A 27124-nucleotide genomic window follows, 5' to 3' on the forward strand; every position below is an offset into this window, starting at 1 on the left:
CAAGTATTCCTTTTTTTTTTCGTTCTATTTATATTCATACAATGATGACAAATGTTTTTAATTTTGATATTCAATTTCGGATACTACACCCACGCCAATCCATGATGCACCATTCAATTTTAGATATCATATCCACATCAATCCATGAGGGAGTGATATAGGTATTGATAAGGCAAGGTGCGAGGAAGAAGTAGAAGAAAGAAGATCCGATAAGAAAAAGAAAAAAAAAAAAAGAAGAGACGATAAAGGAAAAGGACAAGGAGATTTATTGGTATCGGAATGTATCGTAACGAGGAGGATGCGTTAGCAATGATAAGTGAGTCACAAGTCCTAATACATCATATGATAGGATATTTAAAAGAAATAATAATAATAAATAACAAATCGGATTTGATCATCTAGCTTTGAGTGTAGATCGGCACCGCAATGGTTGATCGAATCGATAAATACCACACTGTATTACTTGGGAGAAACATGCTTTGTATGTGCTTTACACCAAAAACATATAGAGACAGAGTACCTTTCTAATACCCGTCATGAGACCCACTTTTCATAGAATAAGAATTCAAAACCTCATCCAATAAGTTTACATTTAAAATATTATATTGATATGTTGATGGTATACTAAATCCTACCCAAGATGAATCCAATAGATCTTAATGATATTAACTAATTTACCTTGTACGACTTTGACAATTAATAGGACTAGCCTTGGGATCCTTACTCTTTGCAACAAAACATGCATAAATTCCCAAAAAATAATATTTTAAACCGTTTGATGATAAGTTTAGAGATGACAGTTTATGAGTTGAAACTTCTGAGCAATGGATTCCACAAATATAGAGATTATTCTTAATGATGTGAAAGAAGTCTATTTAAGTCGCTGCTTCTGCCATACTACAACCAGAAAACACAGATTGACTACTGCTAATTCTTGAGCCTTTGTTAGATAATTGCAGTTCTCTACATTGAATTTTAAATATACAAAATGTGAATGGGAGAATTACAAGTTCTGATGATTGGTTGTGAGGAAAAGAATGTGCAGCGACATCGGGGGATCTAAAATAACTTACGAAATTATATATTGCCGCAAATTCTTTGTTCTCTTCTTGCTCTTCAGTTTTCTGAAAGCACAGGACTCTATCTGCCGAATCCTCTCCCTGCTCACTCCCATCAACTCTCCAATCTCTTGTAGCGTCTTCATCCTTCCATCATCAAGCCCAAATCTCCATCTCACGACCTGCTTCTCCCTCAGATTTAAGGTATCCAGCACCTTGTTCAGATCCTCCCTCATGAATTGCTTCATGAGTATGTCTTCTGATGTCTTGGCAGCAGGATCAGCAATGACTTCCTGTGGAAAACTACACCCGTTAAACTCAAAAGTACATGAGACTAAAAACTAGATTGGTTGATGATAAAAAGATGTATATAAAAATCCTAGAATAGGATGTGACAAACTGAAGCTTTCAGGCTCTGATTGATTCCGATCTTCTGATCCAGAGATCTTGGAGCTTTAGGGGTCAGCATCACAGCAGCAAGCCTCTTCATTGATAACCCAGCTGCTTCTGCAACTTCTTCATTGTCAGGATGCCTTCCGTTCTCACTGTACAGTTTCTTTTTGGCCTCTCTGACTCGGTAAGTTGCCTCAACCATATGAAACTGTGGAACCCACAATATAGAGATACTTATTTTTCACATTTGGATATCCAGAAACAAGTACAAGCAGAACCCTAATGTTTCTCCGGTGAATGAGATTTAGAAATTAATGCCTTAACATTTAGCTTAGAGACTGACCTTTAGATTACATAACTTTTCTCATTGTTCACTTAGTTTTCAAGGTTAAGAACGTCTATTCCATAATGAAGAATGTTGATCTTCAATTCATGTAGGAATTACACCTAAACAAGGCACTGAAAGAAATGGAAGGAGAACACTATTCTCTAACCACTTTCTCAAGAGCCGAAGTACAGAAAACTACAGCACAATAAACAACATAGTGATATCATGCATGCCTCTGCATTCTGAATTTTAGCATGTTATGGGAGCTAAATTCTTATAATATACAAGAACTAATTATATATATATATATATATATATATATTGTGTGTGTGTGCGTGTCCATTATTTATAGCACTCACAGTATAACTATGTTTGTCTTCTCTAATGCATTTGGTTTCTGTCCTATTCCTAAAGAAATGCATGATACCAATTGAAAAATCCACATAAAAATATTGAATGGAAACTTACAGGCAATCTAATAGTCCTGGATTGTTCTGAAAGAGACTTACGAACAGCCTGTTTGATCCACCAATGTGCATATGTTGAAAACTTAAAGCCTTTAGAAGCATCAAATTTTTCAGCACCCTTTACCAGGCCTCTGCATCCTTCCTGCAGGAAAAATTCAAAATTCAACATCCTGAAACTAGACACTGCACCAAGAAGACTACAATGAAAAATCAATCCCCATGCATCTAATATAAGGAAGCACCTGAACAAGATCCTGAAGGTTGATTCCTGCACCCTGATAGTTTTTTGCTATTGATATAACTAGTCGTATGTTACTTTTAATCATTTTATCCTTGCAATATGTGCCATGGTTTATGCGCTTCCTCAGAGTCTTCTGATCAATTCCAGCAGCTGCAGCCCATTGGGCAAAGGTTGGTTGACAACCATTTCGCTCTGCAAGTTCCTGTTGTAGCCTTTCTAGCTTTAGTAGACTCTGATGACATTCAGTAAGAAGAAAAAGTTAGACGTAGATGAAAGTCTGGATAAAGACTTTAGCATCATGGTTGAATTTGCACCTAGAGCTTTTTGTGGTTATCTTTTAGATGCTGAGGGAATCATTTTGCAAGAAAGCAACATATCATGTGGCCAATATGTTTTATCAAAGTTGACCGAAGTTAAAAAGAACCACTCAGTTTTGCCCTTTTACAGTTCAAATAGTAAAAACAAGCCACAGGGAATACCACTCTGATTTTGCAGATGCAGACAATCAGTGGAAAACCTGCAAGCTTCATTGTAATGTAATAAATATACTTTTTTTTGTCTTCATGTTTTGTAATTATATCTACAACCACACGTACTCCATAGAAATAAAACCTTTCTACAAGTCGTAATAATACAAACAGACAAACCAAGGAAGAAAGTTGTCTAAGCCATTCACAGACATCTGTAGCAATAAACAGCTTGAAACTTCAAGTGCATTAGTTCGTACCTGAATTCCCTCTGACAATTCTATTTCTTCGGCTGCTGTGAGAAGCTTTGATGTACTTGTTGTTCCCCTCAAGTAACGCAAGGGATCTGAATAGTCAATCTCCTGAAAAGCAGAACGCTTTTTCTTTCCAGAGGAACCAGACTTTAAAGAAATAACACCAGCAGTAGCCTTGTCTGCTGCTCTTGCTCTTCTAGCTCTTCTCTCAATTTGGCGCCCAGATCTCACAGCGATGTTTTCAATATGTTGCATCCCTTGGAATTCAGGTTCATCAAATGTTGAACTGGATATATCTGTACTTGCATATTGATCTAGGGAAACATTATATTCAAACGGTATAGTTTCTGTTGCAGCAGGATGGTTGGTAAAGCCAGCCCATTCTGTTTCAGTAAGGCTAACCCTCTCAAGCCACTTGATGTCAGCTTCTGATGGAGTCTCTTCCAGCTTCTCAACTTCTGCTGACAGGTTCTTCCCTATCATCTGAGCTGCATCTTTTGCAAGTTCAAGCGCTGCTCTAGCAAGAGCAACTGCTTCAGCAGCAGCAGCTGCTATTACTGCCTCATCACATTGAAGAAGTGTTTCCGAAGCCAAGGTTGCTTCAATGCTAGTCTGAGAACACAATACAGAAGAGATGTTCCTAACTGAGCTACGGAAAATTGATCTGGATTTGCCTAGTAAAGTTAACAAGCAGTAAAATTATGAGCTTTTCTTTTATCAGATTTATGTTAAAAAAGCACCACTAAGTTAAATTCTGCACAGGAATTAAGCAAAAATGAAGTACCAAGGATGCACGAGTGCAGCCCAATGGAAATCAACTAATGTGGTTTCAGATTTGGGTTTGGACCTCTAAACTCTACATAAGAGCACAATTCAATAACAGAGGCTTCATGTTTTGATGTTAGAAAAACTAAATCTCTAACATTTCATATTCTCAAGTGAGATTGGCAATTTTGAGTGGCTCGAATATGGTAGGAAATCATTACAAATTTTCTGTTTCACCAAAAAATTTTAACCTTTACAGTGTCGCTTAACTAAATATTCACCTGGGAATATTTCCAGTACCTCTGGTTAAAACATTAAAAATGTGTCAAAAACTCTTGAGACAGGTCCGAGAATACTAACATACACAAATGGATCTTTTTCAAATCTTATGACTTGAAAAATCATTTTCTATAATTTCTGGAATGTATCACGAATCAACCACTGACCTTGATGGGTGGACCAACAGATCCAGAATATGTTAATGGTCTAATGGCACAGGTGGATGAAGAGGTTGAATGAGCTTCCAACTTAGGTATCTGCTCAAAATCAATTACAGCAGTTGTAGGGGATAAAACACACCGACTGCGGAAACAAACAAATTCTCTGGCCCTTGCTGCAATCAAAATTTTTTTTAAAAAAATTAGCTGCTGTAAACTAGATCAAATAAGATAAACAACTCAAGACAGTGTACATTAACATTCAAAAAGCTCGACGGAATAGCCGTGTAGATATAGGAGAGCATATAGCATTCCAGAATCACTGACCTTACTAGTTTATGTTTCTTGTGATTAAAGCTGATTAGGTCCTCGGGACCCAAAAAGGCATTCTCCATCATGTGAAGTTGGATAAATCTAACCTGACCTTGACGTGATAAAAAAAATCCTATTTTTAATCACATCACTTCTTGCGCAACATGTCAAAGGAACAGGATTGAATCTTCTTAGTATCATGTTTAACCTTACAAATGAGCAAGTACAATGACTCTATAGAAGAACATTTCAAGAGATCTTAAGTCCAGTCAAGGAGTACATGATGAACTTTTCTCATATCAACATATCAATCTTATGATAGAAGATGAAGCACAAACTCAATGGATGGCAGCAAAAGATCCATGTGGTCAACCTAAATAGTTGGGACATTATGGTTTGTGGTTATTGCTGTTGAAGCGCAAATTCACCAAAGAGTAATTCTTTAAGTATGGTGTTTCATGACGAGAGGCGACATTTGGAGTCACAATGAGGTTTCTTCTTTACCATCTAAGTTACCAGATAGGAGTCCTGGAAACAACCTCTTTACTTGCAAAATTAAGGTTGCACTTTGTATGACTCATCCTAGATGCTGTATTGGCAAGACCTCATTGTTCAAACTTAACTAAATCATGCTTGTGTTTGAACTAGCGTTTCCAATCTACCTTTTCAAAAGGCTTAAATATCATGCTTTTCAAACTATATTACTCCCAAATTCTGCATCATGTATGAAAAAACAATGTTGCTTTTGCAACTCACTAAATCACAAATGCTAACATAAAATTCCCAATTTAACGAATCAATTTACATCTGAAAGATACATTAGCTACACTAAACCATGAGTGAACTGTGAGTTTCTAATGTATTCTTTAGATATATCCCATTCTCTTTTATCCTTAGACTTCATCGATGATCGAAACCTTGATAGCTATTAAGCGCATTCAGTCTGTCAGATCGAACTACCACCACTTCAGCAACAGACACTGAGCGCAGTACACGAGTCAAATTCAAACGCAATGTTAGCTACTAATAAATCTTATATGAGATCATCAGCAATAAGCCTCCATCCATAGCAATTAACCGAGAAAATGCCGCCCCCATTAAGCCACTTGGATAAGGAAGCACAACAGAGCACGACTCATCTATTGGCATTGGAAAACCGAACTCATCGTTAACAAATGACTCTAAACAGAGCTCGAACTCGAATTCGCTCCCTCGATCAGTTTAACAGTGCACTCCGGGACGAATCTACCAGAGGCCAAAGAAGAAGCAGATCAAAGATCAGAGTCTACTTACGGTGGAGGGAGGGGAGGGAGGGCCTGGCGAGGGAGTCGGAGGAAGGGGGCTTGAACTGCGGCACCAAGCACGCCATCCAAGCCGTCCTCCGGGGGAGTTCGGGGCTACGCTGCAGGCAGACGAAGAAGAGCACCGTGGACGAGCCTCCTCCGACGCCGCCTCTTAGGTGAGAGAACGTTCGCACGCGAGAAAGATTAGATACAGAGCGATGGCGTCAGGATAAGACACGAACCGGCCCGGCTCGACCGGTCGGGTCGGTGTTTCAAAATTGAGCCGAGCCGTGGGTGGTTTGATTGGAAATTTTGTGAGACCTGATCAATTTTTTGATGATTGGAACATTAGTTTGATTCGGTGTATTGTTGTGATCTTTGCAGATGGAAGTGTGTTGATCATTTAGCATGTCGAATCAGCAGTTGCCATTGATTTGATGGTCTCCGATTTCGGATTCATTAATTAGACCGTTTGAATCTTACAAATATTTCCAAACTTTTTATGTATCATCAAAATATTTACATTTTTTTTTTCAAAGATACTTAAGTTTTTTTATGTGAAATTTATTATCACGTCTCCTTTTTACTATTGATAATTCTTTAAAAATAATAAAAATATTATTTTACTATTTACATATATTATCTATTTTAACCATATTTACAACTTCTTGAATTACCTATTTTAAAATAATATATTATTTATAACCCTTGTATTACCTATTTTAATCTCTTTTTCTCTTCTCGACAACCTCATGCTCCCAGTTGATGCTAATCATCCTTTACCTTCTCGAAAGGAAAAAGAAAAAGAGAAGGATATTTTCGTTCTATTCATATATTTTATATCTTAATCTAATATATTATTACATTTATTTGAGAAATTATTAAATATATAGTCAAACCTGTTGAATGGTTCGGCCAATAACCCAATGACATGAATCAATTGGCTCTCATATGATAATTATTTTTGATCTCAGATCTTCAGTCATACCATATTGGACTACTCAGCCATATCTGAGCATGGGGAGAACAACAAGAACAGAAATGAAGAGACTCACCCGAGAGAGGCTGAGACTTGTCTCTGTAGCTGCTCAGTTATCTGAAACTTACAGGTTTGAGTTATAATGAACACAATAAAACAATGTCACCTTTGGCAGTAGATAATTGTCTGAACTGATAAAGAATCATGTTGTGACCAATTCAATGACTGAAAACCAAATGCTCCGAAAAATCTTATAAATCAAATGTAATTTCCACATACAAAATCATCATGCACTGGATGAGAATGGAAGATGACCTTTGGATACCAGATAAAGAATCAAATTTCATCAAATTCTAATGACAGAACTATAAAAATTCACATGGTTTTGCTAAAAAAGATCTCTCAATCTGATCCAATGCACCATAGAATTATGCTGAAGTTTCAAACCGGAAACATAGAAAATGAGCTTATATTGGTGATGAGCCTTAATTAAAACATCTCCATGACTACGAATACACAGACTAAGGAATTGATTTAACCAAAATACATCATGCTTCAGATACAGGATAAATGAATTGGAAAAGTAATAATGTAACCAAGGGATTACTACAATGATCACTTTCATCTGTAAGAACCACAGAAAGGTGACTAGTTCCAAAATGGTGGTAGATATGTTTCATGAGTACTAATATTCCAAGAGACAGTAGAAACACACAACAATCCACAAAGAAGTAGTTGCACTTTTCAGCCATGTAAAAGCATCCCAACTATCAAGACAAAAACAGAAAGGGGAATCTACTAAGATGCACATAGCCACTGTACTGTGAGCAGAGAGATGGTATACATGAGAACATAAGATGGCTATTCATGTGACCAGAGCTATATTTACACCGTACAAAAGAGGATAGTTGAAGTCCAACCTTGACGAGTGGAGCTCAGGATTTCAAGGAAGCAAGAAAAAATTCAACTGTCCCAAGAAAGCAACAAAGACTTCCATCAATCTTTGAGGCCTGTAATGTAACCTCATAATTAGAACAGCTCTACATCACCTAGAATCAACTAATGCTTAAAAAAAAGATCATGTGTATCAGATAAAACTAACCAAATTCATTTTATTTTAAGACAAGTTTAACAACATGCTCGATGTCAGAATACAAAATCAACTTATACATATGGGAACACAAAGCCCATTTTATGATCTTAAACCTCAACCCACAACATACTCACACCGGCATACACACAATAAATAAAAGAAAGAAGAATACAGGCTATGCTTCGGCATCCATATCATGGCCATTGAATTATTATTAAACCATTGTACTATCCCATAGATTTAAGGGATATATGGAAGTTCAGATTTTTTGTACCACATTAAGTCCTAATAAAGCCAAAATAAGAAGAAACAAAAAAAGTGTGTCAACGATTAGCGCATTATTCTTCGATCACACTTCCCATGCTTCCTGATGTTAGCATATAACAGAACAAGGTTCTTAATCCTCCTTGGTCAACACTTGCCTCCATTATGCCAGAGTAAACACAACAAAATGCAAAGAAAGAAGCAATACACTGTAGACTGTCTTCTTACCAGTGTATGATGCTGTCACCTTAAAAGACAAGATGATATGCTGATTTACATAATCGGAGGACCTTTTAACCCAAAAAAAAAGTTTAAAGAAAGTTGCTAGGCCACTTTTATAGGACATATGAACTTTCTTTAAGCTAACCAACAAAAAAGTATATGAAAAAAAAACAAAAAGGAACCCAAACATTGAAATGCAGGCAGAACTTAAGCTACTAACAGTATTTCTGTGCACCTATGTACATATATGCTCCATCCCGATAATACACAGCTCACCTTCTACAGCATTATGAATGGCAACAGATAATACTATAGCTAAAAGCCTAAAACTATGCTGATGAAACAACAAAAAGACATTTATATCATGGTTCATCTTACACTGTATCATCTGATGTCATTCTCTGCCAGTAGTTTTGTTGATGTTAGCTTCTTCAAGTTCTTACCAGAGGCATCTTTATTAGGAGTGATCTTCACAACCTTTTTGGTTTGCTTTTTCTGTGAAGTAATAAAACTCTGCAGAGTTTGCTGCCCTCTCTTTTGCTTTGCAGACACTATCTCATTTATAGCCTTCTGGAGAGCATCCTTTGCAACTGCATAAAATTCTGTAGATGTTGCTCCCTCTCTTGCACATCGTATGGCATCACGGCAGAGATCATTATATCGTGCTATTGAAGGGTCCTCAGCATTACCTCTGAGCTCAACACCGTAATCATCCAAGACAAAGCCACTCTTAGCATGTTTTGTCCACCGTTTCAATATGTAATTATTAGGAAGAGCACGAACACCATTGATTATAAAGACTCTTAGCGCATGTCGACACAAAATGCCAGAAAACTCGAACATGAAACAACTGCAGTGTGCTTTATTCTCAGTGGAATTAAAATCAACACTGTATATTTCATCATCAATTTCATTTCTCATCACTCTATATTTACTAATAGGTCCATCCTCTATTTTATCCACATGATAACCCAAAGATTCAACAAATTCCTCTTGAAACCTGTCAAAAATTGATCTTGTGTAGATACCAGCTGCCTGTTTTTCCATTGGTGATGCAGTCCTCAAAAATGGCTTTTCAAACAATGTCACAAACTCAGCTTGTGCTTCTTTTTCATACCGGTTTGCGAGCGTCTGAGATAGTTGCCTAACAGCCGTCCGTAAGGGGGTTTTTGTTGTGAAATATTTTTCAATAACTTTGTCAAAGTTTTCACAACTTTGTGATCCAGGGACTTCTGCAAGGAATGTTTGCTTTACAAAGACTGGAACCCATTGATGACGGATATTGTACAGTGATTGCATATAAACACTCTCCTTCAGACAATACCTATTTATCATTGCATCCCAGCATGATTCAAATGATTCAATCGTTTCAGACTCATCAACGCATGCTTTCAATTCTCCTTGAAAAGGGATGTGTTCTGAAAATAAATCAGGCAATTCCTCCTGTATGGTACTTAAGATCTGTGCCTTGCAAAAACAATGACGTGTTTGTGATAATGTCTTAGCAACAACTGATGTAATTGTCCTGTTTAGTTCAGTAATCAATGAGACAGGATGCAGTGCAGGCATTGCTACAAGCCAATTCTCAAAAAGCCAAGTAAATGATGCTTCTGTCTCATCTACCATCAGAGCACATCCAAAAACTACTGGTTGTTGATGATGGTTTACACCTGTGAACATAACAATAGGCATCAGCTCCTTGTCATTTATGTATTTTGTGTCAAATCTAACAACATCACCAAAGTAGTAGTAAGCCATTCGAGCTTTAGAATCAGCCCAAAAGATGTTGGTCATGCAATTATTATTTTCAATCTGTACAGCATAATAAAAGAAAGGGTTATCTGCTTGTGTTTTCTTGAAGTATTCAAGCAGATTTTGAGCATCATCTGGTCCTAAATCATTATACCGAATCTCCCTTGGATGCTGTGTGTCTTGGCCATTTAGCAGAAGATTGCGGGTATCAGCAAAGTTTTTCGCAATGACCAGTATCTCTCCTTGAGATCGGACACATCGAACCTTGCTTCGCAAAGAAGGTTTCAGTTCATGATTATGCTCCAGTACGAGTTTGGAAACCATCCAAATGTCAGCATCTTTCCGAATTATCTCAAATAGTGCATCACAACCTTCTTTTGACGGATCTTGAATCTGTACCCTCTTGTTATCATCACTACCATTATCCCTCCCTGAATGATGGCGATGCTTTGAACAAACAAGTTTCAACATTTTAAGGGATTCATCATGCAATGATCGGCGTGACTGTCGAACACGAGCTTCAAAACCCACACGGCCTGCGTATGCATAATAAAATGTCTTGGCAAGCTCAAGAGATTCAAACTCCATCCCGATATATGGATCCATCACAGCATCTCCCTCTGTGGCAATGTAGTGCACCCTGCTTGGCATCCCAAGTTCATGATTATGCTCCTTCATGAGCTTCGTCACGACCCATCTCTCATCACCTCTTCGAATCACCTCAAGCATCGCCTTACACCCTTCTCTTATGGAAGCAGCCCGTTTCCTCGTCTTCTTGCCAGCAATAATACGCTTCTCTCTGCTGAACCCTTCTCTTGAGCACACAAATCGCAGCATTATGATGGACTCGTTGCATTTCGACCGTCGTGACCTGGCAATGCGAACAGAGAAGCCCACACGTCCAGCATATGCTATATAGAAAGTCTTTGCAGCCTCCCCAGATTCAAACTCCATACCAACAAAGGGTTCTAGTCTTCGATCCGCTTCCACTGCGAAAAGCTCTCTTCGGACTGACTGTTCCACCAGCTCAAGAGACTGCTGTTGCTGCTGCTGTATGTGGTGGTGGTGATGCTGTGGCACAAGAGGATGCTCGGGCTCCCCAACGTGGACATGAGGACTGACACCGAGTGTCGTCCAGAAGTTAATGCTGTCGTCCTCGAGCTCCACATGCTGTTCTATCAATCCATTAACGCCGTGGGGGTTACCATCCATCATCCCAAACTGCAAAAAGATCATAATCAGCTCAAAAACATGAGCAAAACAGTGAGTGGGAAGGTACGACAGCTATCAACTATACATAAATCCACTCCAATCAGCTCGAACCAAACACAATACAAAAGAATTGAAACTCCGTGACCAAAGAAACCATCTTTCCCACGATCTACTACTCGAAACCTGCGAAAGGCAGGAAATTGATCCGGAAAATCCCAACAAGAGAACGCAGAAAGTGATCCAGAAGACGAACGATACGAGAGAAATATCAAAGATCATCAAAAACAGCGAGGAACGGGAAAACTCAGTAAGAGAAAGAAATGAGCGGAAAGATAACGGGAAGGAACCCTAACGAGCAACGAATCGAACGAAACGAGGAAATGGATTCGATAAATCGAAACAGAACAGGTGACTCGGAAGAGGTAAGGCAAGTTTACTTCCAGCTTCGGCCGTAGCTCGGTGCCTTGGCGTCTCTATCGCGCTCCGATCTCCTCACTCTCTCCACCCCGTGGGTGGTGCGACGACGCCCTACTCTCACCGCATCGCATCGCAACCCTAAGAAGCCAAAGCAAAGAAAAAGCGCTCCTTGACCACTCGAGGATCAATACTCACTATCTTCACATTCTTCACGCACGAGATCAGCCACATGTCTCACACCATCTGTGGCCCCCACGTCTCCTTGTGGGTGGGAGCAGCATTTCGGGTTGAAATTTCGGGACGCGAATACGCTCATCCGTTCGCCCAAAGATACTACCACTGTCCGGCCCAGACCGGTCGGGCTTCGTCCGCTAAATTGGATTCGATCCAAACCGTGGGTTTAATTGGCACCCTTTTTAATAAGTCTTTATTTTTATTCACGTTCATCATATAAATAGTTATCAAAGGCTATGATGTATGGATAGCTCTTCCCACAAAAAACACTTCAATATTTGCTATGATGTATGGATATCTCTTACGTAACATACAACTATGAATACGAGCTTGAAAGAATGTGTTCGAAATATTTATATTTAATTTAGCTCGAGGGAAATAATTGGTTTTGATTCACTCACACACTAATAATGTTAAATTATAATTGGAATAATATTTCTCATGATTATACAAAGAAATGGAGGGATGGCTAATACGTATGTATTATGTGGGTATTTTGTGTAAATGATGTAGGTGGATAATTTAAGATATTATAAATATTAGTATAAGTATAATTATTTTAATCAATCATCAACAAACGTTGAGATGGCCGAGTTGGTCTAAGGCGCCAGATTAAGGTTCTGGTCCGAAAGGGCGTGGGTTCAAATCCCACTCTCAACAAAAATATTTTTTGTTTTTTAGAAAAATCACTTTCATATTTTAATCTTTTTCCAAATAAAGTCACTCATAAATTATTCAAAACTTATATATATATATATATATATATATATATATATATATATATATATACTCCTCCCATATTTTGTATTAACGGAAACGTCGTGAATTGAATTTACCTTTTTAATGATATATAGACTATAAATCATGTCATGTGACTCCTAAGACTAAGCAAATGACGGGAATAAATTACACAATTTCTATCTACTCAAACAACAGCCAAATGTTTCGACAATGCTTTGAAGTATACACAGGATTGGTCATTTAGGGAAACAGTCAAGCTTAAGTTTATCAAAGGGTATAATAATGACTAATTTTTCTCTATTACATACCTATATTATAACCTGCACTAGACCATAAATATTAAATTCTCCATCGAAAGTTCACAACATTGATCAGGATTATTTGAGGATGTCAAACAACAGCTGCCCAAAAGTTATTTCTGATACATCACAAAGGTATGATACAGGAGAACAGTCCTTCGAAGCAATGTGATTACAAAGAAAACATGCAGTGGATGGAATGTAGCAATCATCATTAGACCACCAGAAAAGTTATCCTGCAAATTCATTGAAACAAGAAAGTTGAGGGAATTCATAAGTATTAGCTGAAAAGGAATCAGATAAACAAATTGACAGAAGAACAGATCATAAGCCTCACGAGAATCATGATCTGGTCCTGCACTCACTGCCATCGCAGCGAAAGTGTTTCATATCGACAAATAAGCAAGAAAAAAGAATAAATAATATGATATGATTTGCCTCTTTTTGATTGATAAGTGATGAAGCACCAAATATACTAAGGGAAAAGAAATATCATCAGTGCTGATCATAATGAAGCAAATTATAACTCCCAAGTTGCAAATTTGGGGGACCATATGGATAAAGAATCTCTATCCTCGGATTTTATGATGCAAAATATTCTCCACCCAGAAAATGATCACAACCTAACTATGGAATCCAATGAACACTATAAGCAATAGGAAGCAGTAAAAATTTGATAAATTCATTGGTATCCAACTCAATACAAAAGTTGTATTCACATTGCAAGAAAGCTTTCATTTGACTGCAATGGAATGCTAGAAGTTCAAATGAAAGCCATTTACTCTTTAGGAATTACATCTAAGTTATCTCCACACCTAGTGTATAATAAGCCTACGAGGTCATAATCTATCTGTGTACTGCATATGTGTGATGTTTTGTGCTATTCATGCACATAATCCAACCAAATGCCACAGGTTTAGATTAAAATGACAAAAGTAATGATGCAAAAAATAAAAATAAAAAAATAAAAATAAAAAGATGGGAGAAAACAGACACATACCCTGTAATGTTGGGAAAGAATGGAAAATCCCTTTTTTCTTGGACTTCCTTCCAAAGGGCCTGCATGCTTTTATGCTAAGATCTACAGCAGCTGCAAGAGCCATGAAGATAGCTGCATCCTCCACGCATGTCACATGCTGCACTGCAAGTTGAACCAGTGGTTTGCTGCACTGCCCTTCTCCCTGCACCTTACAGTTCATCACAAATCTACCAACCCTGGGGGCCAAAGATGCTGAGCAGAACTCGCCTGTGCTGCCTTGTGGTTTTCCCACAGGAATGCCAACAGGCATCTGCCTATCCATATCTATGTAAAACTCTCCTCCCTTATCAGAGCTTATTGCCACATCAGAAACAAGGATCCCAGCATCCTGGCCTTCGGGAAGAATGTGGAGGCGGAGGCACACGGTATCCCGTGGTCCAGTCTCTCTCCATGCCTCAAGTCGACCCCATGGATGCCAGCTCTCCGAGGAGCTGACGGGGTCAGGACGGAGGATGAGCCAAGCACCTGGATTGGAACGAGCGACCCTGTCACATCCCATGGATGGGACAAATGGAGTTGCCATGAAGGCAGCTGCTACAGCAGAGCCAGAGAGATCATGGATCATAACCTTCCAGCCTTTCCTTTCCCTCCTTTCAGCATCATGGTTTTCAGTGTTTGAGTTTGTCCAGTGGCCACTAATCATATCCAGTGGAGATGTTCTGTTGTTGAAAGGAAATAATTAACAAAACCAACCTGAGTAATTAGTAAAAATGAATGAAGAATGTCTAAAGCTGCTTCTAATCATAGACAACTGATGGTGGTTTAAAATGAATGGACATGAAAGCAGATGGCATGCTTCAAATATGCAAGCATCAGAAAAACATATATGATGTCAATTACTATTTGGTTGGCATCGACAAATAAGCAGAAATGTGCACTACAACCACTTCCGAGTGAAATTATGTAAGATATTACTAAATTGTATCACACTAGCTGATTCTCCAACAAGCAAAGAAGGTACTCAATTCAAAGTTTACTACTAAACAGAAAGGAATATATTTTCATTGCATTAATATTTAATCATGAATGTGTTTCCAACAAGGAAGCTAGAACATAACAATAATCAAATGAGAAACTTGCACCCGAAGACACTCCAACACAAAGAAATGCAAAGATAGGGAGAGAAGGCTTGGGTTTTCGTAAAGAAAACATCATATATCTACAAGCAACCAGAGCAAAATAAGTTTACTTACCACAGGTATTTTGGACACCAATGCATTCTTAAAGTACCTAGAATCCTGTTCTGATAAGAAGTAATACGATTGAACATATTTTTATAGGATAAGAAAATTTTGCTAATTATCAGAAGAAAACCTAATGATTAAAGTTTTAGAGCATAAGTTAAGGCCACTGAAATCTGAAAACAAAAATACAAAATTACACGTACAAGTAGCAATGTGTACTATTATAACACCACTTAGTGAAGAAAAAGCCAAAAATAACAAAAAAGAGATTGTTATACCGTCTGTCTTGGATGAACTTGCAGCTGAATATGGGTTGCTTAATGGTACCCTGTAGCTGAACTATTTGTGGACTCAAGGTAGTTTCATCTTCAAATTTAAAAACATATCTTAGGTCAGGGTCAAGCTTCACCTTTAAATGAAGCTCTGGTCCATGTTTCTCTGCTTCTCGTTTGTTCTGCCCAATATGCATCCAACCATTGTGAAGCAATGCTGGTTTCTCCAAACCCCACTCAGGACCTATTTCTAACCTGAGACTCCCAATTTGCTGCTTTCTACCTGTGACACCACAATGTGAACTCTGCCTCCCCATGTACACCACAATATCAAGATACGCTTGAGAAGTCCTGAAACATCGTGGAAGTGCAAGTGCTTTGACATCAGACTCTTCAAGATAGAAGAGTATAACATTGCTGTCAGGATCTGGACTGGCTTCAGGGGATGATATCAAAGGCACAGGTGCTGTTTGAATGGGAAAACCCCTCAGGCGGATCTCACAGAAGCATTTAGAATATGCATGTACTGCGCCTCGCCTAGCCTTTAAAGCATCCACTGAAAATCTAAGTCCCAGGGATCCAATTGACAATCGGACAAAAGTTTGTGGATCCATTGTTCTTTGAAGTATTACTTCCCCATGTCTTCCAGAAGTGGTTATCTGATCAGCATCTGTTTATAGAGGCACAAGTATTAGATTTAAGAAACTGAACTGCAGTGCCCTAATTACGTCAGATAGTGAGCAACTCAAGTCAGAACCTCTGGAACTTCATTCATTGAAGATTTAAGAAGTTTGTGAGCATTTTCAACGAAAAAGAATAAAGTTGGTATTAATTGCCCATTTTCGACTAAATGGAGGATATAAGAAAATATTAATTGCCCATAGTTAGTTTTATCTAAGATGCGTAACGACTAAAGTTGTAATTCCTGCCAGGTATCCGAGCTCTTTTTCCATGGTCAGAAGTTGCTAAAACTAAATGATCAAGGTATATCAAAGGTTACTTCAAGGACAAAACAAGGTAATGGTTTCCATCGATTAAAGAGAACCTTGCTCAAAATTCTTTCCTCTATGGACATATACATACACACAAGTAGAGTCTTTCAGGTTTGAACATATCTGCTACAGCTTGTGCTTTCAGTTCACCGTATTAAGTTACAAGTAGTTCCGGATCGATCCAATCTCCACCTAGCAACACCCTTTATATGGGCACGAGCACAATAATCTATTCTAAAACTGTCGAGATGGACCACAAGAGGAAATAAATTTATAGATGTTAAGGAAGATCTAAAGCCAAAAAGGTTGCATACTCAGCAAGGTTGCAGATCAATTGTGACTAATGGTGGTACCTCAAAAAGGAAAAAAGCTAACTGGCTTACAGAAGGCAAACATGGCATTTTCTTTGGCAAACAGTAAAGCTATCATGGCCCTTTAACAAATATTTTCGAAGAGAAAACCAATAGCCCTCCACCAGGACAAAGAAGATACTAATCTTTGCACAGCCTGGGTGCAAGAACCCCAGGGTAGGGATCCTCCCTTATGTCCAAACTTCCAATTGACCTCCTTATCAAACCTACACCATAACATAAAAAGGGCTGTAGCAAAACCTATCCCTGGATGATGTTCATTGCAGATCACGATGCCAAGGCTCATTTCTGAGCGCGGGCAACACACCAGTTGGCTAGTCTGGCTAGCAGCTATTCTGTGTGCTATCCTAGCAATAGTTGTTATTATCACGGGTATCGTCGTGCTCGCCATCTACCTGATCTACCAGCCTAGGATGCCATGCCATCTTCTCCGACCAGAGCTTCATTCTCCAGTTCCATGGGATTGATGTTGCTGAGCTGCGTGCTAATCCATTGGATGTTGCCAAAAACAGCTTATTCGATCTCAATTATCTCTTCCAGTCATCACCGATCCCACTGGACGAGGTGGCAATGGAGACCATGGACATGGCACTGAAAAAGGGTGTCATACCATTCGACCTCAACGGACAAGCAAGAACCCGGTGGAGGGTGGGGATATTTCTCTCCCTCACGTTCTGGACACACCTCTAATGCCAGCTCCATTTCTTCTGGCCAAACGGGAGCACCATCAACTTGGACTGCAGTTCCAAATCCCACTGATGTCTATTCAAATACATGGTGAAGTAGTTCTTTCTGTTCCTCCCTCAACATCCAGATTACATCTCCCTTAGATATCTGAAATTGTATGCTAATTAGAAGCATCTGCGTCTTGGTTGTGGATAGGTCCTTTCACTAGAATAGAGATACATATACGGTGTAGATTATACTTGTGGAGATTGGAAGTTGAAGTAGTGAGAGGAAGCGTACCTTATCGTCTTCCCGAAATGAGCTCCCTCTGCTTCCTCCAAAGCGGCTCAAGAACTCGAACCTCTTTCCAAGGGCAAGAATACTGATAAAAAACGGTGCTTTTGGAGCCTACAGGACTGAAGAGAACTCCATTTTCGCTTCTTTACTTCATTTATCAGATCGTCTTCCAAGCAGTAAAAGCAAGCATTTTGGAACGCATAAATCTTCGTTTTGAGGCCCGGGAGGCGCAGTGGTGCCGAGCAGAAAAGGGTTTTTTCTTCACCGTTTCTTTCTTTCTCTTTATCTATCTGCCTTCCGTCCCCGAAGAGGACTCCAATTCCTGAGTCCAAAAAAACACTGCCAAAGATTATCTAGAGATAATAGCTTCCCAAGCTCGAACCCCCCCTCGCTTTTCTTCCGCAAATGCCACCAAACAGCTCACAGCTCCAAAAAGGAAGAAAAAGGAGTAAATCCAGGAGGGAGGAAATCAAAAACACCAAAGTACACCCTTTTCTTAGCCGAAAAGCCCAAGCAAAACACGTTCCTTACGGCCGGACCGTCAACCCAGCAGAAAACGCAAGAATTATCGCACTTTTCTCCCAAAAGCACAGACCTTTTTCCCCCTCCAGAACAAGCGTTTTCTACTCGATCAACCCAGAAACACCGAAAGGGAGGAAGAAAGATCAAATCTTTCCACTCCCTCGAGCTCTTCTTCCAGCAAGAAAGCCCCCAACAACCTCTCGATCCGGCGGATGACAATAAGTGAACGCGGGAGGGACCAAAGAGGGAGATCGGAAAGCTCGGAGGAGGAAACAGAAAATATATACCGCACGAATTAATGAGAGGATATAAATGATAATAGCGTGCAGACTTGGGTGACGAAGCAATTTGACGGTGAATTGGAGACAGCTGTTCTCGACCATCATCCAATCGCCATCAGACAGAGAGATTGAGGACGAGTGCTTTTGCACATAATCTATTCGACCTTGGCTCCCTTTCAACCGCCCGCCCGACTTCGTGACTTTGGACAACGCCGAACTCGTCGCGTCATACTAATCCGATTAAGGCGAAAGAGTAAATGCGAATCTGTTCATGTCTTGCGATCCAATGGGCGCTCTCCGAGCAACATAGATCGCAGACCTGCTCGCGTTGGATCGGTTGCCTTCGCGTTGCTTGTTGTCAAAGCTCGATCTGATCTCACACGATTAGATCGAGACGATTGGTGACGTATCGCCACGGAAGACGGAGAAGATGACATGGACTTGACGTGACAGTTGCATGTGCAGTGATTGAATCGGGCAACCGCACATGATTATTTTGACCCGAAATGTTGACCACCAATTGATTTGCTGCGAATCAATTTGATTCGTTTATACATATTTCACATTATTTGATACGAATCTTAAATCAATTCTTTATCTTTGTTGCTCATCATGTCAAATGATAGGCATGTCAGCGTAGATTACTGACATTTAGACATATTAATCGATTTAATTATGTAATGGAGGAAAAAAATACTCTCGAAAGAGGGAATTCTAACAGTAAACATGTTGTCCTAATTGCGATCACTACCCCCACACAGATGGGGCGCACGGGGCTCGAGGCGATCTGGGTCAGCAAGTGTCCACGTGGTCTGCTCGGGCTCGTGACGTGCGGCGACCGCTGGGTCCCGCCTCGCACATGCGGAGCCACTTCGCGTTTCCCGTTGCAGGCCATTAACTATATGATTATTATTATTGTAAGATTAATGAAAAGTAGTAACTTAAAATTAAAGGATTAATACATATGTAATTGTCGCTCTGAGGCTCGCAAACCTCGTGAGTTACCCGCCTCACCGATTATGAGGATGCAATGGTGGACCCCACGCGAGGCAAGTGCACGTTGCCCATGTTACCCTGGTGGGCCCCTTGGATTCCATGGCGGACCTGCGGCTGGGGTCAACATCTCGACCGTGGCATCGCCGCCTGTTCCCTTCGGCAAGAAACCCCCACCGCCCCCAGCCACAGCGTTCATCCGCCATTAATGTCCTCCTCGTTTTAGTTTGGGAAAGGACGTCTTCCCCGATCAACAAGCAGTCGCCGCTCAGGCGAGGACGAGTGGGTGCAGCAATGATGAGGGGAGGTGACGGGGCGACACATGCAGTCTTCAACACAGTGGTAGATGGGGGACAGGTGGGGTTGGAGCTTCGCTTACATGCTGTGTGGTCGTTGGTCGAGCCTTTTCTTCTCCTTTTGGGAAAGTTGGATAGCTTTCCCAGTGTAGTGTGACACAACAATGAATGCCCTGTTGGTATTACCCGAGCAAGCAGGCAAGGAGAGCATCTTTCCTGTGTTCTGATAACACCCATTCAATGTACATGTTGGAGCATGCATGACGTCTCCTGAGAAAGTTCAGCCTCTCGCTAGGGTTTGTAGTATTTACGATGGCTGTATGTTGACGCACACTGGAGTGGAGCTGCGTGGAAGATGGATCACGAGGCAGATGTCTGTGTGCGTGCGTGACATTTCGGCCAGGAGGTTGATGAGTCATGTCAACAAAGAAGAAAAAGAAGAGGAAGAGTACACTGTACATGCACGCTTGCTGGCTGCACATGAGCATGTCTTCCATGTTCTTCCAAGACCCTATCTCTTACTACAGAGCTTGTACTCGTGACCGATGGCTTCTCCCATTTCCCATTTGAATACCATCTTTTTTCGACTCTACAGGTGAAAGAATTAGCTGTAATTACTTCCTGTTAATTTCTCTGCAGAAGTATCACTGCATACCATTCTCTTCGATCACATACTGCGATCTCTTTGTTTGCCGAAGAGCACAGCTTATTCGACTCCTTCTCTTATGTTTCTTTCATTTAGGGTACAGTTTTCAGCCTGATATATATCATTCCAAATGGACACTAAATATTCCACATGTCATGAAGATATGGTACAAGAGGTACAATAATTACCGGAGACCTCACTGAATTTGAAATGGACGAGAGGAACTCTTTAGGCCACAAATGGACCATAAAAATATCAGAATGTCTTAACCGGCGGTACTTATTAACACTGACAATGATAGTTTACATCAAGTGATGCACATTCTTAGGGAAAGATGCGATCAATCCAACTTAGTTTGGACTTGTGTGAGTAAGAAATCTACTATAAAAAAACGTCTATCACGTCAACATATAAGAAGATCATGATCGGATAAGATATTTGATATCATTCATCTCACACTCAAGTTAATAAAGGAGTTGAGTAAGGGTGATCTGGGTAAGCAGCTTATGATCTTGATTACTGTAGGCAAATGAATTTTTATAATCGATCAAATTAGGAAAATATTTCATTATATTGTAAAAATATTCTTCAAATATTTTATATTCGATAAAATATTGATATGACTAGGTTATTGACCAAACGCCCTCGTGTTTATCATATTTGTTATTTATCGAGTCTTGATTTAGCTAAACATTTCTCGAGTGATGTTTTACTTTTCATATTGTCACATATCAAGTCTTAATACTAAGTCTTGATTCGAGATAAACATTTCTCTTACCTCTTTATAAATGCATTCTACGGAAATAGATGTTATTATAAGTATAACATGATAGAACATTTAATCAAACAATACGCTATTTTTATATCGAGTGGTGCTTTACTTGCAAATGAGACTCTTAGAATCATTGATAAGCATATCTGATACTTAGCTTGAGGAAATGATCACAAACCAAAGCAAAGCATGCAAAGATGGCCTCAAATTATTAATTGTTTAGATGAAGAATGAATGACTACATATCTTGCGTGAGGATAGATTGCATGTAGTATTCCTGAAAGATATATTATTTTTTCTCGGTGATGTATAAGTGGTCATACCATAGAACTGATATATTGAATTATATTCTTAAAATGAGGGGTGCTAAATGATTCATAAGATCTTAAATTTTAGATAATACACAATCTATTGAATTATATTATTATTATTATTTTACAAATATAGCATGGATAAGTTTTGAACATAAGACATCATATCATCTTATATTTTTTATAAATATCATTTTATTCAAAAACATAAATCATGAATGAGATATGATGTATTGATTTTTATTCTAAATATAGTGAAAGCATAAGTTCCATTAATTGTGAAATTACTTTGAAAGGTTGAGCTATAAATATTGAAAGTAGATGTGAAACTATTTGTTATCAATCATACATCAGGAAAAAATAAAGACAATATAAAAAAAATGTTTTGATATCAAACTAAAAACATAATAAAATTTATGCCATTTGAAAGTCTTGTGGATGTCATATGTATTTTTAAAGTAAAATTGGAAGAAACAAACTGTGACTACAGAAAGTAGATGGTGGTACAAAATTATCTACTATGAAACAAATGATTCAAGGATCAATTTAACATAAAAAATAGTTTTAACACCTATATGAAATAGGATCCAATGTTGAAATTTGATGAAGTTATACAGTGGAAGGAACATGGAAAATACAAGTACAACAAGTAAAATGCTATTAGATGTAGTCCAATCACCCACAACATCAACATATATGAATTCCTTTTCTAAGAAAGTTGAGATGCATCATCATTCCTAATAAATTTCATGGTGATAGAGCCCATCATAACTCACAATGAATGTTCTTGGTACACATCAAATATTGCACCCTTCATCTCTTTAGAAACATCCCATTATTAAGTACTTAGCCGGATTTGGCTCATTACTACTCCTAATCTACCAATAACCTACTCATAATTCGGATTTAAAATGATCTAAGGTTAGTCCAAAGTGACTGTCCGTATCAATTGTGTGGAAAAACCTAATAAAAATAAAAAATAATCTGAAAGTATATTTTTATCAACCTAATTAATAGTTTTGTCTATCTGATTTAATTCATTCCATAATGATATCATCATGGTTGATTTAATATTACTAAGTTGTGGGCACGGTCATAGGGAAATTGATGTAGATGTATGAACACATGAAAACTTCATGAGAGCGTAAAAAAAAGGAATGAGAAATGTTTTATGAAAAAAATATATGATTCGAAATTCTAGAATTTTTGTAGACTTATTTCCAATTATATAAATACAAACCTTAAACCTTTAATGCCTTATTATCAACCAAAAAATATATTTCCAATAGAAATTTAAAGTTTTCTAAAGAAAGAAGACACTGCCAATCCTTTGTATGAATATTAATAGAATAAAAAACAATTTTTAAAAACAATAATGACGTGTCTCGGCAATACAATTATTCGCGGTCGGTCCTTCGAATCGTCTTTATATATTATTGGTTTTGTATTGGTTGTTATTTTTTCCTCTTCGTATCCCAACCTCTTTATTTCGGTTCTTCCCCCGCGAATTCGACGAAGCCTTCGATCTTTCGATCGCTGTTCTTCCTCAATTTCTTCCTTCGCGAGTCCCCACTGCCTCCGATCGACAGGATCGACCACGGATTTCTAGGGTTACGGTTCGGGTTTGGGATTTGTTCCTTGCTCCCCCTCTTTCTATCTGCTAGGAATCGAGGGGGAGAGGATGAGCTTCCAGGATCTGGAGTCGGGGTGGCCGGTCACCGGCCGGAGGGATCTGACCAACGGGCGACAAGATTCGACGCAGGCCGTCGCTGCCGGGCTGTTCCAGATCACCACGGCCGTCCGTAACTTCGAGCGCCTCGTCAACACGATCGGCACCCCCAAGGACACCCCCGAGCTCCGCCAGAAGTTGTGAGGGTTTCTTTCCTCGTGGAAAATCTCCGTTTTTATTCTTGGGTTCCGATTGGTCTATCTTAATCTTAATTAATTGATGTTTGTTGCTCTGAATTGGTGGTCGCAAGTGCTTTAGTTTGAATTCCATTCAGAAGATGGGATTCTCACTCTATTGACGATGGGTTTTTGTGGTTTTGCCTTTGAGATGGACATGTCTCTTAAGCAGCATATTGCTAGACCATCTCCGTGTATGTGAAAGTTGTTTCCTGCATCCATAAGCTGACGCCGTGAAAGTATTACCTATGACACTGCCCTAAGCTTGCACTTGTCCAGAATTCTGGATTCTACTCTCGTGGGCTGATAGCTACATTATTGTCAGTTGTAAAATTTTGACACAACTTTATTGAGCGTTCTCAGTTGTGAGTTGTGTTTGATGGCTCTAGCTTAATGAAACAGATGATTAGAGAATAAAGCTTTTATGCTTGCAAAATATGTTTTATATTGCATAATATCAGGCTTGTAGGAGACCTAGCGAATATTTAAACCTTAAGGAGATACTTTCAGATGTTTCTTCCTTATAAAGAGAGTTACATAGGGTTTTAATTTGTTCTCTACTATATCATGTTGATGGTCACAAATTCTTATTAGCAATTAATGATGGAGTATTCGCATCATGCAGCCTCGTCTATCGCTAGTGATGGATGACTTGTTATCTGGAGCTGTTTGTAAATTGGATTATTAGAAAGACCTGATTCAGTCATCGAAATTTAAGTATCAGTTAGAATTCGAATAGACACTATGGCCAATTGGTTTGACACCTGATTTGATCTATTAATGGGACCAATGAATCCTATTGTTAAAATAATTGTTGTAAGTTCATCGATTAGAATGAAGTATTGGTGATTTTTAGTTGACCGTGCTTGTTAATGTGCTGATCTGCCATTTGGTTTTATGAAAATCAAAAGTTGATTATAAGACCCTGTTTCTTTTTTTAGCCAGATGAAGTGGTGAACTTGGTCAAAAATTGTCTTTAGTTCTTTGCATTATGATAGTTTAGTATTTTGGCTTTCTTGTTCATAACTGTTAGGGCCTAGTTTTTTATGGATCATGTTTTTGTTTTCGGTGATCAAGGTCTTCAGGTAATGGTAGTTTGTGATCAACTGATAAGGTACCAAACCTTGTGATGCCCCTAAAAGTTTTTGAAGTCAGAGGACCCAAACCATATCTCAGAATAACCATATTACCCTTTCCTTCTTTCTCAAATTATACTGAAGGAAGAACCAACTTTCGCTCTTTTCCACTTCAGTTAGAAAGTCAAACATAAGAGACAAATATAACATTCTCTTTCATATCTTTTAATTTATACAGTTGGAGCAGCTTTATTTCTTGTACTGTGTTATATTCTAGGGTGCTTTGAGCTGTGTAAAGTAAACAATGAATCCTAGTATATGACGGATAGTGATCATTAGTTACTGTTCTTCTTCCATATAACTTGTAGATCTACATACTCTTTTCCCTTCTACTAAAAACATATGTTTCAACTGTAAAATGCATATTTTTGTTTCTTAGTGTGATAAAAGCATAACTCCTTAAAGTTGTTTCAAAAAATATAATTTTTTTATTTGGTTTAGAGTAAGGTAGGCTTGTTAACGTAGTGTTCTTTTCGCATGTTCCGAGATGTGCTTCCAAGATCTATTTTTTTTGTAGCATGTAGTTCTTTTAGCAAATTTGTCAGAACCCATCTGATTGTGGGGATCAGTTACTATATTGTGTTCTTTTCACATGTTAGTGGTGTACTAACCCAGTCCCCAAGTTTGAAACTTACCACTAAATCAGCCTTGCATTTTATTTTTCTGGCAAGATTTTATGTGTCTTTGACTGTATGTACAGTGTTCTTTAGAATTTCTCTTCCCAAGAACTGGCTTTTTTTTTTTTTTGCTTAATTTGATCTTTTCTTCTGGCAGATGCAATACAAGGCTACAAATTGGACAGTTAGTTAAAGATACTTGTGCCAAACTTGAACAAGTTAGTGAAACAGACCACCGCCTTGAAGTTAGTGTAAGTGTCCATCTTTTGCATGTGCTTTTGGTTTTGTTTATTTTACTGATTCCATGTTGGAGGTACTGTTACTTGGGCTTCCTCATGAACCAACATTAATCATGGAACATACAATTTTGTCAATGAGTTGTATTTTATCCAATTCGTTCATTTAGATTTTAAGTATAAACTTTTTCACCAATAAGCACTACATATTATGATCAGAAGATATAGAAGGCTTCAACAAACTGAACTTTTAATTACTGTTTTTTACAATGATATTATCATATACGACTTATTTTTTTTTCTCTTTTATACTTTTTCAAGGGCCTACATGCATAATAAAGAAAAAAACATAAGGTGAATTTATGCCTTAATAAACTCCACAATGTAATGCAGCCTTGTCATGTTCTACATATTCTAGACTTCTAGACTCTTATAAGTTTGAGCTGAAGTTGCAATTTATAAGCTTGAATTTCCTACCAGCAAAACCTCATAATTTAAATCTACTCACTGTTTTGTTTGAGATTGTCTTTTCTGAGAATATTGTGATAACCATAGTGGGTTGACATCAAGTCAGCAGTTTTTAAGAATACCAACCATTAGTCCTCTTCTATAGCTGATCCTTTGTTGTTGGTAAAGGGCACGAGAGAAGGCATGATTCATGTTAATGAATGCAAATCACATTGTTCTTCACAAATATCTTTCTTTTGCTTAAGCATTTAGTTGAACTGTAGGCAAACAAAAAAGTAGCTGATGCAAAACTTGCAAGGGATTTCCAACATATTCTGAAAGAGTTCAAGAATCTTCAAAGGCTTGCAGCTGAAAGAGAGACTGCATATATGCCATTGGTTCCCCAAGCAGTTCTTCCTTCAAGGTAACCTGCTATATTTGATTATTGATGTTGGATTTTGGGTTTGAATGGCTTCATGCTTTCTTAATCTCAATAGCATCGACAAAAGTGTCACATGTTGCTATTTTGCATCTCTTATATGCAACTTGCTTTATATGCGGAATTGCTTTGATGGATTTTAGACTTCCACATATTTTCCTTGGTATGGTTACTTTTGAGAGAACGAATATTTGGGGATTTTTTTGGATAAAAATTATTCTTTGGATTTCTGTTACTTCTGGAGCAACTGTTAGTCCTGTTCATTCCTAACCTTTAGAAATTCCTCTTGCTACACTTATAAAGGGGAAAAAGAAGTGGCTGGCTTGGTATTTGACTAGTGTATTAAATTATGATAATGAGCATGATGGATTGTTCATTATAGTTAACTTTTCTTATCTTAAACCCATGTGATTATTCAAATAAATTTTATGTTATCTCCATAAATTGGTACCTGATGTTATATCCTGGTTATTTTGTGTAGTTA

At 38.4% G+C, this 27124-nt stretch overlaps 4 protein-coding genes and 1 non-coding gene across 6 annotated transcripts in view; 2 read left to right on the forward strand and 3 right to left on the reverse strand.

Moving 5' to 3' along the window:
• Positions 1-922: 922 nt before the first annotated feature.
• On the reverse strand, positions 923-6201 carry LOC103983154 (RNA polymerase sigma factor sigB). The gene is made up of 7 exons (XM_009400334.3): positions 6016-6201; positions 4420-4586; positions 3215-3820; positions 2489-2719; positions 2248-2388; positions 1459-1659; positions 923-1351 (listed from the first exon to the last, which is right to left on the reverse strand). Exons 1-7 carry the CDS (start codon positions 6089-6091, stop codon positions 1070-1072), a joined length of 1704 nt encoding a protein of 567 aa, XP_009398609.2. The 5' UTR covers positions 6092-6201; the 3' UTR covers positions 923-1069.
• Positions 6202-7629: 1428 nt separating this feature from the next.
• LOC135610793 (protein FAR1-RELATED SEQUENCE 9-like) lies at positions 7630-11964 on the reverse strand. The gene is made up of 3 exons (XM_065105738.1): positions 11881-11964; positions 8942-11536; positions 7630-7994 (listed from the first exon to the last, which is right to left on the reverse strand). The coding sequence occupies exon 2, from the start codon at positions 11528-11530 to the stop codon at positions 8948-8950; it is 2583 nt and encodes an 860-aa protein (XP_064961810.1). The 5' UTR covers positions 11531-11536; positions 11881-11964; the 3' UTR covers positions 7630-7994; positions 8942-8947.
• A 793-nt stretch (positions 11965-12757) lies between these two features.
• Positions 12758-12838, forward strand: TRNAL-AAG (transfer RNA leucine (anticodon AAG)). Its single transcript has one exon. It is a non-coding gene; the product is annotated as a tRNA-Leu (tRNA).
• Positions 12839-13263: 425 nt separating this feature from the next.
• LOC135610794 (uncharacterized) lies at positions 13264-18981 on the reverse strand. Its single transcript, XM_065105739.1, has 4 exons — positions 18043-18981; positions 15720-16383; positions 14219-14916; positions 13264-13454 (listed from the first exon to the last, which is right to left on the reverse strand). The coding sequence occupies exons 2-4, from the start codon at positions 16325-16327 to the stop codon at positions 13450-13452; spliced, it is 1311 nt and encodes a 436-aa protein (XP_064961811.1). The 5' UTR covers positions 16328-16383; positions 18043-18981; the 3' UTR covers positions 13264-13449.
• A 4334-nt stretch (positions 18982-23315) lies between these two features.
• The window catches only part of LOC103983150 (syntaxin-22), a 5386-nt gene continuing 1577 nt past the window's right edge, over positions 23316-27124 (forward strand). Inside the window, exons 1-4 of one of the 2 annotated variants that reach the window (XM_009400330.3) lie at positions 23316-23729; positions 25676-25769; positions 26486-26625; positions 27122-27124. The exon at positions 27122-27124 is cut by the window's right edge and continues 72 nt beyond it. In XM_009400330.3, the coding sequence (XP_009398605.2) occupies positions 23542-23729; positions 25676-25769; positions 26486-26625; positions 27122-27124 (425 nt within the window). In that variant the 5' untranslated portion in view covers positions 23316-23541. The remainder of the gene's footprint in view (positions 23730-25675; positions 25770-26485; positions 26626-27121) is intronic. The other variant, XM_009400329.3, reaches the window with a different exon arrangement.

Source organism: Musa acuminata, chromosome BXJ2-4, assembly GCF_036884655.1.
Source record: "Musa acuminata AAA Group cultivar baxijiao chromosome BXJ2-4, Cavendish_Baxijiao_AAA, whole genome shotgun sequence".
Lineage (NCBI taxonomy): Eukaryota > Viridiplantae > Streptophyta > Magnoliopsida > Zingiberales > Musaceae > Musa > Musa acuminata.

Coding starts and splice junctions, on each gene's coding strand:
- LOC103983154 (XM_009400334.3), bottom strand. CDS start 6,091: ATGGCGTGCTTGGTGCCGCAGTTCAAGCCCCCTTCCTCCGACTCCCTC. Junction 2,389..2,488: donor ACCTTCAGGATCTTGTTCAG/GTGCTTCCTTAT, acceptor TTTTTCCTGCAG/GAAGGATGCAGAGGCCTGGT. Junction 1,660..2,247: donor CCAGGACTATTAGATTGCCT/GTAAGTTTCCAT, acceptor TGGGTTCCACAG/TTTCATATGGTTGAGGCAAC.
- LOC135610793 (XM_065105738.1), bottom strand. CDS start 11,530: ATGATGGATGGTAACCCCCACGGCGTTAATGGATTGATAGAACAGCAT.
- LOC135610794 (XM_065105739.1), bottom strand. CDS start 16,327: ATGGATCCACAAACTTTTGTCCGATTGTCAATTGGATCCCTGGGACTT. Junction 14,917..15,719: donor AAGTTCATCCAAGACAGACG/GTATAACAATCT, acceptor TTTCAACAACAG/AACATCTCCACTGGATATGA.